The following is a 19164-nucleotide window of genomic DNA, read 5'->3' as shown; positions in this document are numbered from 1 at the left end:
AAGAGGAAAGCATTAGGCTGGTTTAAATCTTATCTGTCGGACAGATTCCAGTTTGTTCATGTTAATATCTTCCACAAACTCTAGGGTCACCTGTGGAGTACCACAGGGTTCAGTCCTTGGACCAATTCTCTTTACTATATATATGCTTCCGATCGGCAAAATGATCAGACTTAAAGAAGTAAAGGCAGTTTTAAGGGGGCACAACTTCCCGCTGTTTATGTTAACTATGGCTTTCAATGTGTCAACCCTGTGCCTCAGACAGCCAGTAGCTCATGCCTGTTATGACTGATATGCTGACTGTAGTCCACAGACTTGGCACCATATACCATCAGTTGAGCAAATACAAGACTGTGAGACTCAGTCCAAGGAGGGCAGTTTTAGAAATCTAGAGCCCCTTTGCCCTATTTGAACGCTTATGAGAGTGGGAGTCATTCAGACACTGGTAACAGCGAGAGCACTCAGCAGAAAGGTCAGGCTTTATTTGTAGCTCTCTAGCTTTTCAAGTTCTTCAAGAGCTTGAGTGTCTGAGAACCCCCTCCCTCCTTCAGATTGTAGCAGGATGAGTTTTGCCTGCTTTCCATTTGTAAATCATGCCATTTTGATCTGTCACTGTATGAACTTCCTGGTTTCTGCGATTTTCCACTTGATCAGCTGGCAGCATCTAAATGGAGGAAGTAAAATCATCATGGTTGTGAGTCACCTGCTTGTTAATGTCAGGGTTCCCTGTGTATCTGTGCCCTATTCTGCTCTGCAGGTGGTTCTAGCTGGCGAGGGTGTGGCCCACACCTCGCTTGGAGCGGCTTCCTCTGGCTTTTTAAGCAGAGCACCGACAGATGGAAGACGCCAGAATGTTAAACCAGTCATGGTATGACGTGGCCTCCAACTAAGCTTCTGAAACACTTGCGTGTAAGTTTTTTGCCTTTCGATTTTGACTAATCTTGGATCTTCTATTTCGTCACAGTTTTTGTGCTTGGAAGCACTTACCTCTTGACGCTCCGTCCGAAGAATCAAATCCACAGCATCACAAGGCTCAGATTCTGCTCTGGCGCCCCCCCCTCCCTTGCTCCCTGGATATTACCCAGCCGGGCTTGTGGTTCCCCTCCTGGATGCTGCTGGTTCCTCCTTTCACTCAGGCTAATCCATCTGTCACCCCGCTCAGCCGAAGCTCGCTCTGGATCCCTCGCCAGATCCACCTGCTGCCCTCCAGCTGCTAGCCACTACACCAACAGGGGTAGGATCACAGGATTCTCTTGCCGCTACTTCCTCCCGGTCAGATCCACCCAGCTGAGTGGTAAGCTGCGCAGGTTCTTGTATTTCCTTGGCTCGTTCAATCATAGTCATTTCTCCTTTTTCCCACAGTACCTCCCGCCCGACGCTCAGACCTCTCCTTCGGCGACTCGTCGTTGTATCCCTGCGGTTGTTTCCTTCAATAAAACATCTTAGAACGCGTGCCTGGCCTCCCGCTCGTATCCGCATGTGGGCAAAACAATTGAAGACCATGACAGTTAAATGAAAGTTTATTGCTCCTCCTCAGCTGGTTATAACAAACTGGTAATTATTGGTGTGCTAGGTCACCTTTTGCTGTGGGACTGAAGTGCTCCTTTTCTGCCCAGGTGGAGTAAATCAGTGGGCATGGAAGTAAAGCTGCTGCTAGCGGGACATCTTGCTGCTTTGCTTAATTTGATTTGTGGTGCTTTCCTTTATTTTTTGTTGTTTTACTTTGCTTAAGGTGATTTGTTTTGATCATTTGTTTCTTTTAATTGTTTTTGTTTTGTTTGTGTTCTTTGTTGTTTCTAGTTCGTTGGGCCTAACTAGGTCCGGCACTGCTTTACGTATCCTCCTGTAATTTGGACAGCAATGCTAATTGGGTTTCTTATTTATTTTAATTGTTGTAATTATAGTGTGTGTGTGCGTGTGTGTGTGTGTGTGTGTGTGGTAGGGTTAATGATATATTTTGTTTAGTAAAGGTTTGGTTTATGGAAAATTATTTTAGCATATTTTTCTTGTATGATAGAATGCCATAACCCATTCTTAAATGTGTTTTATTTAAATCAAGTTCATAAAAATATATGAATTTTGGAACACGTGTCTGGTCTGTTCTGTAAGTGAGACGAATCTGTGCCTTTTGGGTGCTGTATCTGTTTCCTTGAGTTAAATCCCAAGGTAGTGCTGCTGACAGCTCTTTTGCAGCTTTAGCTATAGTGAGCGTAAGGGGCAGAGCACTCAAGGGATCCCAAACCCTGGTGTTGCCACAAGGGACCTGCCGATGTTATTAAGTTATGCCGCTCACTTCAACAAAACATTTGGTGAGAAATTAGAGTTGTATTAACAAAACTTTGGACTCACAGCCTTTAGATTCATTCTCACATAAAAACAATCCTAGCCCACAATTTTTTTTAGATCCATGTATATGACGGAATATTTTTTTGAACAGTAAAATATACAATATATAATATACATGAACAATACGACTTGTTAGAATCATGCACACATCTTTGTTACAGCTGTCTTACTCCATAGTAACACACCTTCTGTCAGTTTTCACTTCACAAATAATATTGAGTAATTGGAGTGTTTTTTTTATCAAGTGAAGTTGCTAAATGCCTTAGCTCAGCTCAGTAATAACCTCTTCATAGGTAACTCTCTTTGTTGTGATTATGGCTGGTCCATAAGCATGTGGCTATGCAGTCTCACTTACTCTGCCTACTCTACTTTTCTTGGCTGCGCTATATTTTATTCTACTCCTTTTGGTTTTCCACAGACCCAGATCCAGAAAATGGTGAATGCCATCTGGCGGTTGTATTCTGTCATTGTTTAATACTGTGCGACATTAACACATAAAAGAGATCTGCAAGAAATGACAAAGAATAAAAATGCAAATAAATAATTATAAATAATGTTTGTAATATTTTATATGCAAGTACAGTTAGGCCCAGAAATATTTGGACAGTGACACAAATTTTGTTATTTTAGTTTTTTATGAAAACATTTTCAGGATATATTTATATAATCGGTGCAGACTATGAGCTATAATTTGAGAGTATTCACATCCAAGTTGGAGCAAGGGGTTAGGAATTACAGCTCTTTAATACGTAGCTGCCTCTTTGTCAAGGGACCAAAAGTAATTGGACAATTGACTCAGAAGACTGCAAAAATAAATTACAAGGCTGCATGGGCTCTTCCCTCATTAACCTGTCATCAATTAAGCAGTTAAAAGGTCTGGAGATGATTCCAGGTGTGGTGTTTATCATTTGGAAGCTGTTGGAGGCTGTGAACACAACATGCAGTCAAAGGAGCTCTCAGTGGAGGTGAAACAGACCATCCTGAGGCTGAAAAACAGAAGAAATCCATCAGAGAGATAGCAGAAATGTTAGGAGTGGCCAAATCAACAGTTTGGTAAATTTGGAGAAAAAAAGAGTGCACTGGTGAGCTTGGGAACTCAAAAAGGCCTGGACATCCACAGAAGACAAAAGAGGTGGATGATCACAGAATCTCTATATGATCGGTGTCAGAGTCTGGTCCGCATTGCCGGCAGTAAGTCGGACTCGTTTCCAGTGAGAGTTGGACTTCGCCAAGGTTGCCCTTTGTCAACGATTCTGTTCATAACTTTTACGGACAGAATTTCTAGGCGCAGCCAAGTTGTTGAGGGGATCTGTTTTGGTGGCCTTAGGATTGTGTCCCTGCTATTCGCGGATGACGTGGTCCTATTGGCTTCATCAGGGCGTGAGGTACAGCTCTCACTGGAGCGGTTTGCAGCCGAGTGTGAAGCAGCCGGGATGAAAATTAGTGCCTCCAAATCCGAGACCATGGTCTTGAACCGGAAAAGGGTTCAAGACCATGGGGAGGATGTGCTGCTCCTAGTGGAGGAGTTCAAGTATCTTAGGGTCTTGTTCACGAATGAAGGGAAGATGGAGCGGGAGATCCACAGGCGGATTGGTGCGACGTCTGCTCTGAAGTGGGCGCTGTACTGATCCGTTGTGGTGAAGAGAGAGCTGAGCCAAAAGGCAAAGGTCTTGATTTATCGGTCGATCTACGTTCCTACCCTCATCTATGGTCATGAGCTTTGGGTCGTGACCGAAAGAACGAGATCCCAGATACAAGCGGCCGAAATGAGTTTTCTCCGTAGTGTGTCTGGGCTCTCCCTTAGAGATAGGGTGAGGAGCTCAATCATCCGGGGAGGACTCAGAGTAGAGCTGCTGCTCCTCCACGTCGAGAGGAGCCAGTTGAGGTGGCTCGAGCATCTGGTTAGGATGCCTTCTGGACGCCTCCCTGGTGAGGTGTTCCGGGCACATCCCAACGGGAGGAGGCCCAGGGGAAGTCCAGGACACACTGGAGGGCTCTCAGCTGGCCTGGGAACGCCTTGGGATTCCCCCGGAGGAGCTGGTCCAAATGGCCGGGTAGAGGGACGTCTGGGCCTCCCTACTGAAGCTGCTACCCCCGCGACCCGACCCCGGATAAGCGGAAGAAAACAGATGGATGGACGGACGGATCACAGAAACCTTTCCATGGTGAAGAAAACCCCTTCATAACATTCACTCAAGTGAAGATCACTCTCCAGGAGGTAGGTGCATCGGTATCTAAGTCTACAATTAAAACAAGACTTTATGAGAGTAAGTACAAAGGATACACCACAAAGTGCAAACCATTAATCAGCCTCACAAATAGAAAGGCCATAATTGACTTTAACAAAGAAAAAACACCTGAAGAAGCCAGCCCAGTTCTGGAACAGCAACAGCATTACTCAACCTACATGGTTTATTTGGAAAAGAAATGTTCAAGGTTTCTCTGCCTTTGCTGGATCTGGCTGCTTTGCTGAAAATCCTGACACACACACACACACACACACACACACACACACACACACACACACACACAGTGAAGAACTGCTCGTCCCCCGACTGTGATCCATGGAGTTTGCTTTTGGTGTGTTTAAAGACAGTTCGGATAAACACATTTCCACATGTGAACAACGCATTAAATTGTCGTTGCGGCTGTAAAAAGTGGGGGAGGGACAAAGGGCACAAATTCGAAAGGTGGGGGGGACATATTCCACCTGTACCCCTTGTCCATTACACCCAGTGTGCAATTTGCAAAAAAAAAAAAAACAGAGGGGGGGGGGGGGGGGGGCATTTCAAGTGTTTTATAAATGAACATAACAAGGTTATGTGGCCTGCATGCTGTTTGGCTCGAGACAGCATGCAACCTGTCCTGGGCGGGAAGGTGGAGAAATCGGCTGCTGCTGCTTCTTGTCTTCTGACGCTGCCTGCAAATCTTCATCATCCACAAAAAGTTTGTCCTGTAACATTACCATGGCTGTTCCTCCTGTCATCTACTCTTTACCTTTTGATTTTTCAGGCCGAAATATGACAAAATACTTTGTTGACGTTCATGCTGCCAGACGTTCTCGTTCATTACTTGGTTAGCTAGCAGCTGCTCTTTCAGGTAAATAGCTAGATCCAGTAGGTTAGACTATTGTTTTTAAACTTGCGCCATCTACTGTCTGGACTCAGGAGTGGGTATTAGTTTACTTTAACCGCTTCGAGCAGAAAACGTATTAATACTCTTTAAAAACAGACAACAAAAGATTAAATTAACAATTGTGAAGGACACAAGACATGTATTTATATTAGGGCTGTCAAACGATTAAAAATTTGAATTTGAATCGATTAATCATATAATGTTGATAGTTAATTTGAGATTAATTGCAAATTAATCGCATGTTTTATCCTTTTATTTCTGAAAGTGTAATAGCCTGTTTGGGCATTTTAATAAGCAATTTGCAATAAATGACACTAATAAAATACATGCTTGTACAAAAAACATTTTTATTTTTTTATTTTTTTTTCAAGCACGTTTGAGAATTGGAATGAAAACATCCTAGTGCCAAATGTTAAACTCTGGACTATAATGGCTAAATGACTAATCATGACGCCCTGATGTTTACACAATGTGTAAATAAATTTGTAAATAAATACTTATTTTCATGCCGATATATTTTTTTGCCTCTTAAACAAAGATAGACATGGTATCAGGCATATACGTATAAAATAATAAAAATTGTACATTTCAATAAAGTCATAAGTTTGGTTCATTTTTTCACTCTCTCGCACACACACATTTAATTCTGAGCTTTCACACCAACAACAATAATTTCTTTGAATATTTTTGCTTGCTGTTTATATCCATATTCGTACAGTTTAAGCCTGGAAAAAGGTTTTAAATTTCCAGGTCATTCCAGTCTTACACTTTGCTTGCAACTGGGCAGGAGCTTAATACCCTGAAAGAGACTGTTTAGCAACTGTTTAGTAACTACAGGTCCTTCGTATGGCAACGTAATTCAGCCTTAGTTTGTCAAAAACAGAGAAAACAAATTAATAAGCATTAAAGTACGGTTTATGGGTTGGGTTTCTGCAATGTTAAAAGCAGGGCTTGGAACCAGTTCAAGGAACGAAAACGAAAACCGGGAACTTTTTGTATTTTACAGGGAACAGAAATAAAACCGGAAACGTTATTTTTTATGTTCTGGAACTGGAACACTTATTTAAAAATAATGGTAACCGGTTAATACCGGTTTTATTTTGTTCCTCAAAGTTTTCGTTGCCTAATTAAAAAAAAGTTGCCTAACTAAAAAAAAGTTATCATTTTCCTGCGCACTCCGCCTAGCTTCACTCACATACAGCTGGGACATCGCCTGGCCAATCAGGACGCAGGGCTGGAGTTTCATAGATGTGACGTAGTGGAGATGCGATCATGACGTGAGACTGTTTTGATAGCAATGGCGGCTCGTCGAGGAAGCAAGCGTTAACATTGATGCTGCTATTTCTTCTGTGTTGTCCAATCTACCTAATATTGTTTTATTAAAAGAACATCAGAGAACGCCCCTGAAGACTTTTGTTGGTGGAGACGATGTTTTCGCCCTTCTCCCGACCGGATTTGGCAATTTTTTTTTTTCGGGGCGCGTCCGCAGCGGACATCTTGTCGGTTAGCGGTTAGCGCAAACCATGTTAGGAGGCCTTTAGTCCTCAATGCGGTCGGCCCGGGATCGACTCCGACCTGCGGCGCTTTGCCGCCTGTCTTCCCCCCTCTTCCTGTCAGCTCACTGTCAATAAAACGCGTGCCACTAGAGCCGCAAACATAAAAAAAAAAAGAAAAAGTTTTTCCTGCGTCGCTCTCACAGCGTCACGGGTTGGTTTCGGTGTGAGTGGTTGAAATAGCATGTCGATAAAGATGACAGAAAAGTGGCTTGTCCAATCATATGCAAGGATTTTTGATAAGGCCCAGCCTTCGATAAAGGTGTCCCAGATGTATGTGAGTGAAGCTAGGCAGAGCGACATACAGCTGGGGGAGTCAGGTTAGCGCACGTTACCATGATGGCTGAAGTTCACTTCCTGTGTGACATCACATCACACATTCGCTGACTGAATGGAGAGAGAGCGGTGTCTCCACTAGAGCTACACATCTTGAATAAGAGGTGAATTACGATCCATCGTTAAGTAAAACGCTCATTCCAAACACAATATCAATAGCTATATTTGTCAAACGAAAGGAACGAAATTAACCGTTCCGGGAACAGTATTTTTTTGTTCTAACCGGTTCGGGAACGTCAATTTATTGGTGGAACTCATAACCGGAAACGTAATATTTCCGTTTCTGTTCGGAACGAACCAATTTGGGGAAAAAAAAATCAGTTCAAAGCCCTGGTTAAATGCTCATCTTCAGAACCAATGCCTGCTCAAAATGGTGATCTGCACCAAGTAATCTACTTTCAGCAGTTATCACCGGTTATTGCTCCGTAAACTGCAGAGTTGCTCTGTCTGCCTTTGCTACCGTCGGCTCCTATGGCGGAGGGATATTTCAGCTGGATACAAAGTGTCTAGTGCAGGCAGGTCTCTTAATAACCGCTGTTTCGTCACTTATTTCAGAGCCCAAATAAGCGATTTCACTTTCAGAAACGTGCCCCAAAAAAACTGCAACCCGTGACTCATGAAATTTACAAGCGCCTTTAGAATAAAACAAGTCCAAAGTCGCATGAAATGAACAGTCTGTGCAACAGTGAGCGAGGGTCTGTTTTACTACAGTCTCTAGCTCTCTTGAAACTACGGCAAGCGCCGAGGGTAAACACAGTCCGGAGAGCACGGCGGGGAAAAAACATTAGGGAACGGTGTGTGTGTTTTGACGCGCAATTAAAGGCAACAAAAAATGTTGGCGTTGTGGTCTAATGTGTTAATAACGCGTTAAAACTGACAGCCCTAATTTATATACATTTTTAAAAATCCATAATATTACCTATTCAGACCAGAGGGGGGGAGGAATGTACCCCCCACAGGGGTAAAACATGAATTACACGAGGGGGGGACGTCACAAACAGAGGGGGGGAAATCCCCCCCAGCAAATCGCACCCAGATTACACCCATCATCTAAAGCACACTACATTGTGGTGACATGGACATGCATGGCTTCCAATGGCTCTGGGTTACTCATGTTTAATAATAATGTGAGAAAAGACAGAAGCAGCCGGATGAATTCTGAAGTGTATAGGGATATAGTTTCTGCTCAGATTCAGCCAAATGCTGAATCTGAGCAGCCAGATGGACAATGATCCAAAACATACTGCAAAAGCAACCCCAGAGTTTTTTAAAGCCTGAATAAATGGAATATTCTGCAACAAGCGAGTCAATCACCAGATCTCACCCCAACTGATCGTGCATTTAATTTGCTCAAGACAAAACTTAAGGCAGAAACACCTACAAACAAGCACCAACTGAAGACAGCTGCAGTAAAGGCCTGGCAAAGCATCACAAAGGAGGAAACCCAGTGTTTGGTGATGTCCATGGATTCCAGACTTTAGGCAGTCATTGCCTGCAAAGGATGAGCAGTGTTTGTATAAATATAGCTACAGTTCCTACATGTTTAATCATATACTTTTGTTCAAACCTTGAATTAAACCCTAAAGGCTGCACTTTATTTCTATGTAGTTGTTTTCATTTGAAATCCAATGTGGTGCAGAGCCCAAATCATGAAGATTGTGTCGCTGTCCAAAAATTTCTGGGCCTAACTGTATATGCAATATTGTATTTTTTTAATGATAAAATATTTCACTGGGATAAATATCTGGATCACAAATGAGTCTGAACTAATATTATTTTTAACACAGCTTCTGTCTGCCTGCACTGCTCCAAAATTTGCCTTACGAAGTTTAAATTTAGGGCTTCATAAGGATTTTTTGCCTCAGCCACAGCAAGTACAATGATAACGACCTCATAAGACAAACCACGGACATTTGATCTCAGTAAAAAACATTAGAGGTAGGATATTGGAAATGTGCACTGCGCTGATTCGAAGGAGTGTTCTTTCGGTTAAATCCAGAGAGTAGCTGCAACCTGCAGCAAATGGTGGTTCAGTCAGGGGCCTTGTACAACCTTTTTAATCAAAACCTCTTTTGAGACAAAACTTAATAGGTTTCAGTGTATGTCAAGATAGAGCGTACCTTGCTAAGCCACAGATCATACAACGTGCCCGTCTGTGTAGAGAAAACTTTCTTCTTATTATTTTTTGTTTCTTTCAAGCATGGTTTCTGGTTCGTAAATAGTACTGTAAATAGTACTGTTTGACCCACTCCATTTATGGTGTTCCTTAGTATTAATGTCTTTGCTCTTCAGTTTAACCTTTCTCTGGATTTCTACAGTGAAAACCTTCTCGTTTCTTCTCACCCTTGGCCAATCAGTGTACAGCATTCTGCTCACGTCACTTTTTTCCACTACTTCTCTGATCGGCCCTACTCCTGAGCAGGGACAAAAGAAGCCATCATTGCTGAAAAACTAATGTAAACGCTCACAAAGCGGTTGGAGACAAGTAGAGCCAGGCCAAATAGGCCAGCTGTAAAAAGGGCCTTAACAGGAAAATTCAGCAAGCTTTATCCAAAATTGTACCTTTGTAATAATAGCCTTATTTATTATTATCTATTATAGCTTTCAACTTTTATTCATTAATGATGTCAAAGTCCAGGCCGAGGTGCAGGCCGGGTTTTCTCTTTCTCCTTCTCAGCAGGGTTGGACGGGCATGTGCTCTACATCTGAGCTGATTACCACCCTTCTTAAGGAACTGGAACCAGGAGGAGGGCGTCAGTTCGTTTACGCTCATGCGTTGGTACAAAACAAACATCTTTTCAAGCCTTGATTCCTTTCATGACCCAAGCCTAATCCTGTTCTCATTTTCCTTCGTCCTAGGACCTGCATTCCAAGCCAAGATCCATTCCTCCGTCACTCACACATTCTGAAGACTCCACCAAGACGTTCCAAGCCAGCTTCCTGGAACCCGTGAAGGCTTTGATCCACACCCTGCATAAGCCCTCCTGCCTGAGCTCGCCTGTCTGTCCACCCTCTGACTAAACATCTGCCGAACACCTACCGGTCCTAAACCTCCCATCAACAATCCTGGACATCACCCTACCAAGCTTCCAGTGCTCTCCTCAGACTCTCACCATTCAACCCTCACCTTTCTATTGCTCACCTCTCGCCTTCCCTTCCTCAGCAAGACCCTGAAATCCAGCCTGCAGACTTCATCTCCACCTTTATTATTTTCTTCAATAAAACCTTTAACTGATTCAATTTCAATTTGCGAAACATGACAAATTTGCTAAACATGACAAATGATTAATTTCTTAAACGCGTTTAATTCTGTTTGTTGTATTCTTCCTTTTGTATTTTTTTTATCCTATTGACTTTACCCTATTTATTTCTTTGCTATTTATTTCTGCCTGTCTTTTTTACATTTCTACCCCACTATGCAAATGAGGAGGGACTGGTCTTAAGGAGACAACTTCTGTCTATTGGTTGGGTAGGGCCAGTAGAAAAGTGAACTATGTTTAGACCTCCAAAAAGCCGCTTACGGTCACTGAAGAATAATAAAGAAATGATTCAATAACAGTAGGCTTTCCCTACTCAGGCCTAAGTAAAGATGCATTAGGCTGGTTAGAGTAAATTAAATTATTACCTGGCCAGCTGGAATCGCAGAGAGGTTCTTGGGTGGTACATCTCCAGCTGGGCAACCAGCTCAAAAGCAGAAGGGGCAATCATGGTGATGAGGGAAACCACCACACTCACCTGGAGGGCCACATAAACCATGACAATTTGAGAAAAAGAAATGCCTATATCTTTGCACATAAAACCAACAAAACCACAAAAACAACAGTGGAAAAGAAAACGAGAACACTCTAAATCTTTAAGCGATATGGACCACCTGACTACAGTTTGCTACAGAGGTGGTTATTTATGGATTCATTCATATGTTAATTAAATCTTAGAAAAATAAACAAACCCAGTCCTCTACCAGAAAGTAGTTTTCTCTTGGATCCCCTTCATGTCTCCAGTTTCAGTCTCCGGTCTCCATTGGTACTTAACCCTATTGTATGTTGGCTAATTAAATTAACCTAATAAATAAGATCTATATCTTGCTTCTGTACCTCATTCTTTTCCCACAGGGTCAGCTCTGGTTTTTCCTGCTCCAGTTTCTGAGATCGGTCTACCACAAAATAGATGATGTAGATGCTCCCAGCTAACGACAGCAAAACCAGGATGTTGGCTAAAATACGCAGACTGATGAGAACTGCCCTGCAGAAAGAGAGTTTTGAGAAAGAAGTCGAGTGTAAACAAAGTTGCGTCATCAATAATTTCGAAAACAAAAATTATTTGTTCAGTTAATTTTTATGTGAACATTAAGTGCTGGCTATTGTCTGGTCATTGTGGCAGGTATACATTTGCACAAAATTATGTACAAAATTATGTATACCCCTGATAAATTTAGATACAATTATTTTGTATTATTATTTGATTATTTTAATAAAACAATTATTTTGATTTCAACCAAGAAGTTGTTTGAGACAGACATCTCTCAACAGATAAAAATAATGTAATGGGAAAATAAAAAAAATAATTTAGTTGTTTTTATTTACATTTAATAAAAAATGGGAGGTCAAAAATTATTTATCCTATTGTGAATAATCAGTAGTAAAATCTTTTTCAGCATTACAGCAATTAACTTTTGCATGTGTCCTCTAGAGTTTTGATGATTTTTATTTGGTGATGAGCTCCAAGTCGTTGGCAGGCTGTATAACGATAATGGCTGGGGGCATTTCAATGAATGCTTGTTCCCTTCTGAGTTTTTTTAACTGATATATATATATATATATATATATATATATATATATATATATATATATATATATATATATATATATATGTGTGTGTGTGTGTGTGTGTGTCATGATGCAGCCTGAAGGCTGCATACTGAACATTTCTCGCTCCGTCTCCAGTGCAGTCCTGATTAGGAACACCTGTCAGGCTGCAATCACCATGGACTCACTCCACCGTATAAACTCACCTCAGTTTGTCCATGGTTACCGGTTCGTCACTGTACTAAGACGCCTCGTCCCCTGGTTCGTCTCGCCGGGAACGATGTTCGCGATGCCCCACCTCTGGTTCATCTGGTTCCGGTGCTCTCAAAGGTTCCGGCGCTCTCAAGGTTTCTGCGCTTACAGAGAATCCTGTGCTCATGAGTTCCGACGTCTTCCCCGCATCCACTTGGTTCCTGCACCGACAAGGGATCCTGTGCTCCTGAGTTTCGGCGCCGGTGAGGTTCCTGTGCCCGATGGGTTCCAGCTTTTGTTTTGTTTTGCCCGCCATCCGGATACCCCCCTCCACCCGCCCAGGCAAGGAGGTTATTGGTCGTCTGGAAGGGGGGGGGTAATGTCATGATGCAGCCTGAAGCAGCCTGAAGGCTGCATACTGAACATTTCTCGCTCCATTTCCAGTGCAGTTCTGATTAGTAACACCTGTCTGGCTGCAATCACCATGGACTCATTCCATCAGCTCACTCCACCATATAAACTCACCTCAGTTTGTCCATGGTTACCGGTTCGTCTCCAGTCCTCTGAACATCATGCCTGTCCTGTTCCTGCTCGTGTCCTGGTCCTGTTCCTGTCTGTTCCAGTATGCCAGTTCCTGTATCCCTGCAACTTCCATCTGGTAAATGACTCTGGCTTTCATCATCCACTTCTTGCTGCTTCAATAAACTTTGGAAACTAGCTCTGTGTGTGTGTGTGTGTGTGCTGTGTTCTGGGTTCATCCAAGACAAATCAAAAAAAAAAAAAAAATATATATATATATATATATATATATATATATATATATATATATATATATATATATATATATTAGTGCTGTCAAACGATTAAAATTTTTTATTGCGATTAATCGCATAATGTCGATAGTTAACTCAAGATTAATCGCAAATTAATCGCATATTTTATCCTTTTATTTCTGAAAGTGTAATAGCCTGTTTGGGCATTTTAATATGCAATTTTGCAATAAATGACACTAATAAAATACATGCTTGTACAAAAAATATTTTTCTTATTTTTCAAGCACTTTTCAGAATTGGAATGAAAACATCCTGGTGCCAAATGTTAAACTCTGGACTATAATGGCTATATGACTAATCATGACGCCCTGATGTTTACACCATGTGTAAACAAATGTGTAAATAAATACCTGTTTTCATGCCGATATATTTTTTTTGCCTCTTAAACAAAAGGTAGACATGGTATTATGCATAAACATATAAAACATATAAATTAATAACAATTTAACATTTGAATAAAGTCATAAGTTTTGTTCATTTCTTCACTCTCTCTCTCTCTCTCTCTCACACACACACACATCTAATTCTGAGCTTTCACACCAACAACAATAATTTCTTTGAATATTTTTGCTTGCTGTTTCTATCCATATTCATAGAGTTTAAGCCTGGAAAAAGGTTTTAAATTTGCAGGTCATTCCAGTCTTACACTTTGCTTGCAACTGGGCAGGAGCTTAATACCCTGAAAGAGACTGTTTAGGAACTGATTAGTAACTCCAGGTACTTCGTTTGGCAACGTGATTCATCCCTGGGTTGTCAAATACAGAGACAACAAATTAATAAGCATTAAAGTACGGTTTATGGGTTGGGGTTTCTGCAATGTTCTCAGCATGTTAAAAACTCATCTTCAGAACCAATCTCTGCTTAAAATGGTGATCTGCACCAAGTAATCTACTTTCAGCAGTTATCACCGGTTATTGCACCGTAAACTGCAGAAAATACGAGCAGAGTTGCTCTGTCTGCCTTTACTACCGTCAGCTCCTATGGCGGAGGGATATTTCAGCTGGATACACTCAAATGTAGTGCAGGCAGGCCTCTTAATAACCCCTATTTCGTCACTTATTTTAGAGCCCAAATAAGCGATTTCACTTTCAGAAACCTGCCCAAAAAATCCGCAACCCGTGACTCATGAAATTTAGAAGCGCTTTTAGAAAAAAGAAGCCCAAAGTCGCATGTGTCCGAGGGTAAAAGAAACTTTGCGCTCACTGTTGGCAACATTGAGCGCAGCGCGGGTCTGTTTTGCTGCAGTTTTCTAGCACTCTTGAAACTACGGAAAGCGCCGAGGGTAAAAGAAACACAGTCCGGAGAGCGAGGCGGGGAGAAAAACATTAGGGAACGGTGTGTGTGTTTTGACGCGACGCGCGATTAACGGCGACAAAAAAATTGTCGGCGTTAAAATGGGTTTACGTTAACGCGTTTAACTGGCAGCATTAATATATATATATATATATATATATATATATATATATATATATATATATATATATATATATATATATATATATATAGTCATGATTTGTCTTGGATGAACCCAGAACACAGCACACACACACACAGATATGTGTGTGTGTTATGCATAGTGTGCTATGCATAAAATGGCTGTTGGACATCCCCTGTTCCAAAGGGTAACAAACACAGGCTGTATGTGATGTACCTCAAAAAAATATGGCTCCATTATTCCTAATTACAGTGGCTCGCAAAAGTATTCATACCCCTTAACTTTTTCACATTTTGTCACATTACTGTAATGAACGATAACGTAGGACCCAAGATTCGACACAGCACAGGTCAGTGGTTGGTAACAGGCTTTATTTTGAATGTGCATGCGCTGCGCGTGGGTAGCTCTCGAGCCGGTAACCCCCTGTTAGAGGGTTTGTGAGCTCGGGGACCGGCTCGGCAGGAAGGGGTTTGCAGGGGTTTGAGCCGTTGAGCGGCTGGCGGTCCACTGGGGTCTTTGACGGGTGATGGTCTGGGGGGCAAAGTCCAGTGAGCCAAATCCAGGCAGAGGTACAAGAGGGGAAATCCAGAAGGCAGGTCCAGGTCCAATTCAAGGTCCAAAAAACTAGCAGATACACAGACGTCAGGGGTTAGGCAGACTCGAAAAACTCACGGACAGACAGGTCAGGTTCACAGGCAAGAAATCCAAGGCGAAGGCAGATGCAGAAATCCAGGGACGGGCCGGGACAGGTTTCCAGACGTGAGCAGACAGAATCAGTTAAGGGGTTACGCACTCTCGTGGTCAAGGCAGAACAGGTCAGGTACGAGTTAGCAGACAGAACAGGGAAAACGCTGGAAGGTACTCGCTAGCAAGCTATGAGACAATCTGGCACTGGAAGCTGATTTGGACGGGGCTTATATGGAGAGGAAAACAGCTGAAGCCAGTAAAGGATAATTGTGAGCAGGGCAGAGAGGAATAGGTGTGCAGAGTGTAGAAAAATCAGCGCCAGTGCCAAGAACATCACAATTACAGCCACAAACATACATTTTTTTTTTTTGGAATCCTATGTGAAAGACCAGCACAAAGTGGTACACAATTGTAAAGTAGAAAGAAAATAATACATGATTTAAAAAAATTTACAAATAAAAAACTGAAAAGTGTGGTGCATAAAAAATATTCAGCCTCCTTTTCTCTGATTCCAAGCAATTGCCTTCAGAAGTTGCCTGATGGCTGCTTATGACTGTCTAGTCAATCTGTGTAATCTAATCTCAGTACAAATACAGCTGCTCTGTGACAGCCTCAAAGGTTGGTTAAAAGAATATTGGGGAGCAATCAGCATCATTAAGTCTAAGGAACACACCAGACAAGTCAGAGATAAAGCTGTGGAGAAGTGTAAAGCAGGCTTAAGCCATGAAAAGATTTCCTAAGCTTTGAATATCTCACAGAGCACTGTTGTATCTATAATCCAGAAATGGAAAGAGTATGGCACAACGGGTAAGCCTACCAAGACAACCCCACCCACCTAAATTTACAAAACAAGACAGGAGAGTCCTGATCAGATATGTAGCTAATAGGCCCATGGTGACTGGACGGACTGCAGAGATCAACAGCCCAGGTGGGGGAATCTATTCAATTAAATTTCAATTAAATTCTATTTATATAGCACCAATTCACAACATGTCGTCTCTAGACACTTTACAAAGTCAAATTCAATCCAATCATACAGACAGATTGGTCAAAACGTTTCCTATCTAAGGAAACCCAGGAGACGTATGTAATCTTAGCAAGCTTTTTGATGAACTCGACTGCAGTAAATAAATATGATTACTGTATATTGTTATAAGCTAGCATGAACTTGCAAGTAACAGTGATTACTGCGGTCGTGATCACGTCTCCCGCCATGAATGTTACATATAAGTTGACGCTAAACTCCTTCACGTCCTGGTTATTAAATAAATATTAGCGCCATTAAAATAATCTCCATGTAACAGTTACAGTTAAAACTAAATACGATAGGTACACTTAATGACATTATATAAGCCGTTAGTTATTATGCTTGGCAAGTACTTTTACTTTTAATACTTAAGTAGTTTTAAAAGCTTGTACTTTCTTACTTTTACTTAAGTAAAATAATAATGTGGTACTTTGACTTTTACTTGAGTAAATTTTTGTCTGTGTATTTGTACTTTTACTTAAGTACATTGTATGAGTACTTTCTCCACCACTGTCGGTGAGTAATCCAAAACACAGAGCAAACTACGAGGAAACAGGAAACATGAGTTAGAACCGAGAACAAGAACATAAATCACGCAGGAACAAGGAACTGTCGAGAGACAGTGGCCACTAAGTGTACCACAACGGTTTAACACTCCGGCATCCTTCAGATGACTGCAACCTGCTTTTAACTCCAGGCTCAGCGGTCGTAACGATCTGCAGGTGCGTGCCACACCCACCTGTCTACTCTGATCACCTGAAAGAGAGAAAAACAGGCAGTGCATGCAGCACAGCCTGCCGAATCCTAACTATGTGCCCCCCATTTTGTTTTAGAGACTCTAGGAACCACCAGTAGACCTGCATTCTGAGAGTAAAGTGCTCTGTTAGGAACTTATGGGGTAATCAGAGCTCTGATATATGATAGAGCTTGATTATTAAGGGCTTTACACGTGAGAAGGAGAATTTTGATTGATATTCTTGATTTAACAGGAAGTCAACGAAGGGAAGCTAAAATAGGAGAAATATGATCCCTCTAGTTGATTTTCATTAGAACTCTTGCTGCAGCATTTTTGATCAATTGAAGACTTCAAACTCCATATTGTGGACTTCCTGATAGTAAAGAATTACAATAGTTCAGCCTTGAAGTAACAAATGCATGGCCTAGTTTTTTAGAGTCACTCCTGGACAGACTATTTCTAATTGTGGCAATATTCCAGAGGTGAAAAAGGATTGATTGAATTCATCAAGATTTATGCATAAATATAGCTTAGTGACATCAGCATAACCAGATACAAGCGGCCGGAATAAGTTTTCTCTGTAGTGTGTCTGGGCTCTCCCTCAGAGATAGGGTGAGGAGCTCAGTCATCCGGGGAGGACTCAGAGTAGAGCCGCTGCTCCTCCACGTCGAGAGGAGCCAGTTGAGGTGGCTCGAGCATCTGGTTAGGATGCCTCCTGGACGCCGCCCTGGTCAGGTGTTCTGGGCACGTCCCACCGGGAGGAGGCCCAGGGAAAGACCCAGGACACGCTGGAGGGACTATGTCTCCCGGCTGGCCTGGGAACGCCTTGGGATTCACTCGGAGGAGCTGGCTGATGTGGCCGGGGAGAGGGACGTCTGGGCCTCCCTACTGAAGCTGCTACCCCCGCGACCCGACCCCGGATAAACGGAAGAAAACGGACGGACGGACGGACGGACGGACATCAGCATAACAGTGGAAATTAATCCTATGCTGTCTGATAATTTTACCAATTGGAAGCATAAATATAGCAAAGAGAATTTGCCTAAGGATTGAACCCTGTGGTACTCCACAAGTGACCCTAGAGTTTGAAGAAGATTTATAATTAACACGACCAAACTGGAATCTTTCAGACAGATAAGATTTAAACCAGCCCAATGTTTTCCCCTTAATCCCTACAGTATGTTCAAGTTTTTTTGGGAGAATACTGTGATCAGCTTTATCAAATGCAGCAAGTCCATTATCTGAGGCCATGAGAATATCATTGGTGACCTTCACCATGAGCTGTTTCAGTGTTATGATGAGCTCTAAAGCCTGACTAAAACTGCTCAAGTAGGTCATTACCTTGTAAATGTTGTGATACCTTGTAACAAAGTTGATTAGCAACTACTTTTTTTAAAGAATTTTAGATAAGAAAAGAAGATTAGATATAGGTCTGTAATTTACTAACTCGTGTTGATCAAGAGATGGTTTCTTAAGTAAAGGTTTAATAACAGCCACTTTAAAAGCCTGTGGTACATATCCATTTACTAAGCATAGATTAATCATATCTAAAATGAGGGCATTAATCAAAGGGAACACCTCCTTAAACAACTTGATCGGGATTGGTTCTAACATACTCAATTTAATTCAATTCAATTTTATTTATATAGCGCCAAATCGTGAAACATGTCATCTCAAGGCACTTTACAAAATCAAGTTCAATCATATTATACAGATTGGGTCAGATTATACAGATTGGTCAAAATGTCCTATATAAGGAAACCAGTTGATTGCATCAAAGTCCCGACAAGCAGCATTCACTCCTGGGGAACCGTAGAGCCACAGGGAGAGTCATCTGCATTGTACATGGCTTTGCTGCAATCCCTCATACTGAGCAAGCATGAAGCGACAGTGGGAAGAAAAACTCCCCATTAACGGGAAGAAAAACCTCCGGCAGAACCGGGCTCCGTATGAACGGTCATCTGCCTCGACCGACTGGGGTTACAGAAGACAGAGCAGAGACACAACAAGAGAGACAAAAAAGCACAGAAGCACACATTGATCTAGTAATCTGTTCTACATTAGATGGTAGTAGCGGGTGAG

At 42.0% G+C, this 19164-nt stretch overlaps 1 protein-coding gene across 2 annotated transcripts in view; it reads right to left on the bottom strand.

The window, feature by feature from the left end:
• Positions 1-19164, bottom strand: part of LOC105921439 (transmembrane channel-like protein 3) — a 141279-nt gene that overhangs the window by 68379 nt on the left and 53736 nt on the right. For both annotated transcript variants that reach the window (XM_036129149.1, XM_036129150.1), the window contains 2 exons: positions 11462-11609; positions 10993-11102 (listed from right to left, as the gene is read on the bottom strand). In XM_036129149.1, coding sequence (XP_035985042.1) covers positions 10993-11102; positions 11462-11609 — 258 coding nt within the window. The remainder of the gene's footprint in view (positions 1-10992; positions 11103-11461; positions 11610-19164) is intronic.

Source organism: Fundulus heteroclitus, unplaced genomic scaffold (genome assembly GCF_011125445.2).
Source record: "Fundulus heteroclitus isolate FHET01 unplaced genomic scaffold, MU-UCD_Fhet_4.1 scaffold_142, whole genome shotgun sequence".
Lineage (NCBI taxonomy): Eukaryota > Metazoa > Chordata > Actinopteri > Cyprinodontiformes > Fundulidae > Fundulus > Fundulus heteroclitus.
The sequence above is the reverse complement of the archived record's forward strand: the minus strand, read 5'-3'. Positions and strand labels throughout refer to the sequence as shown.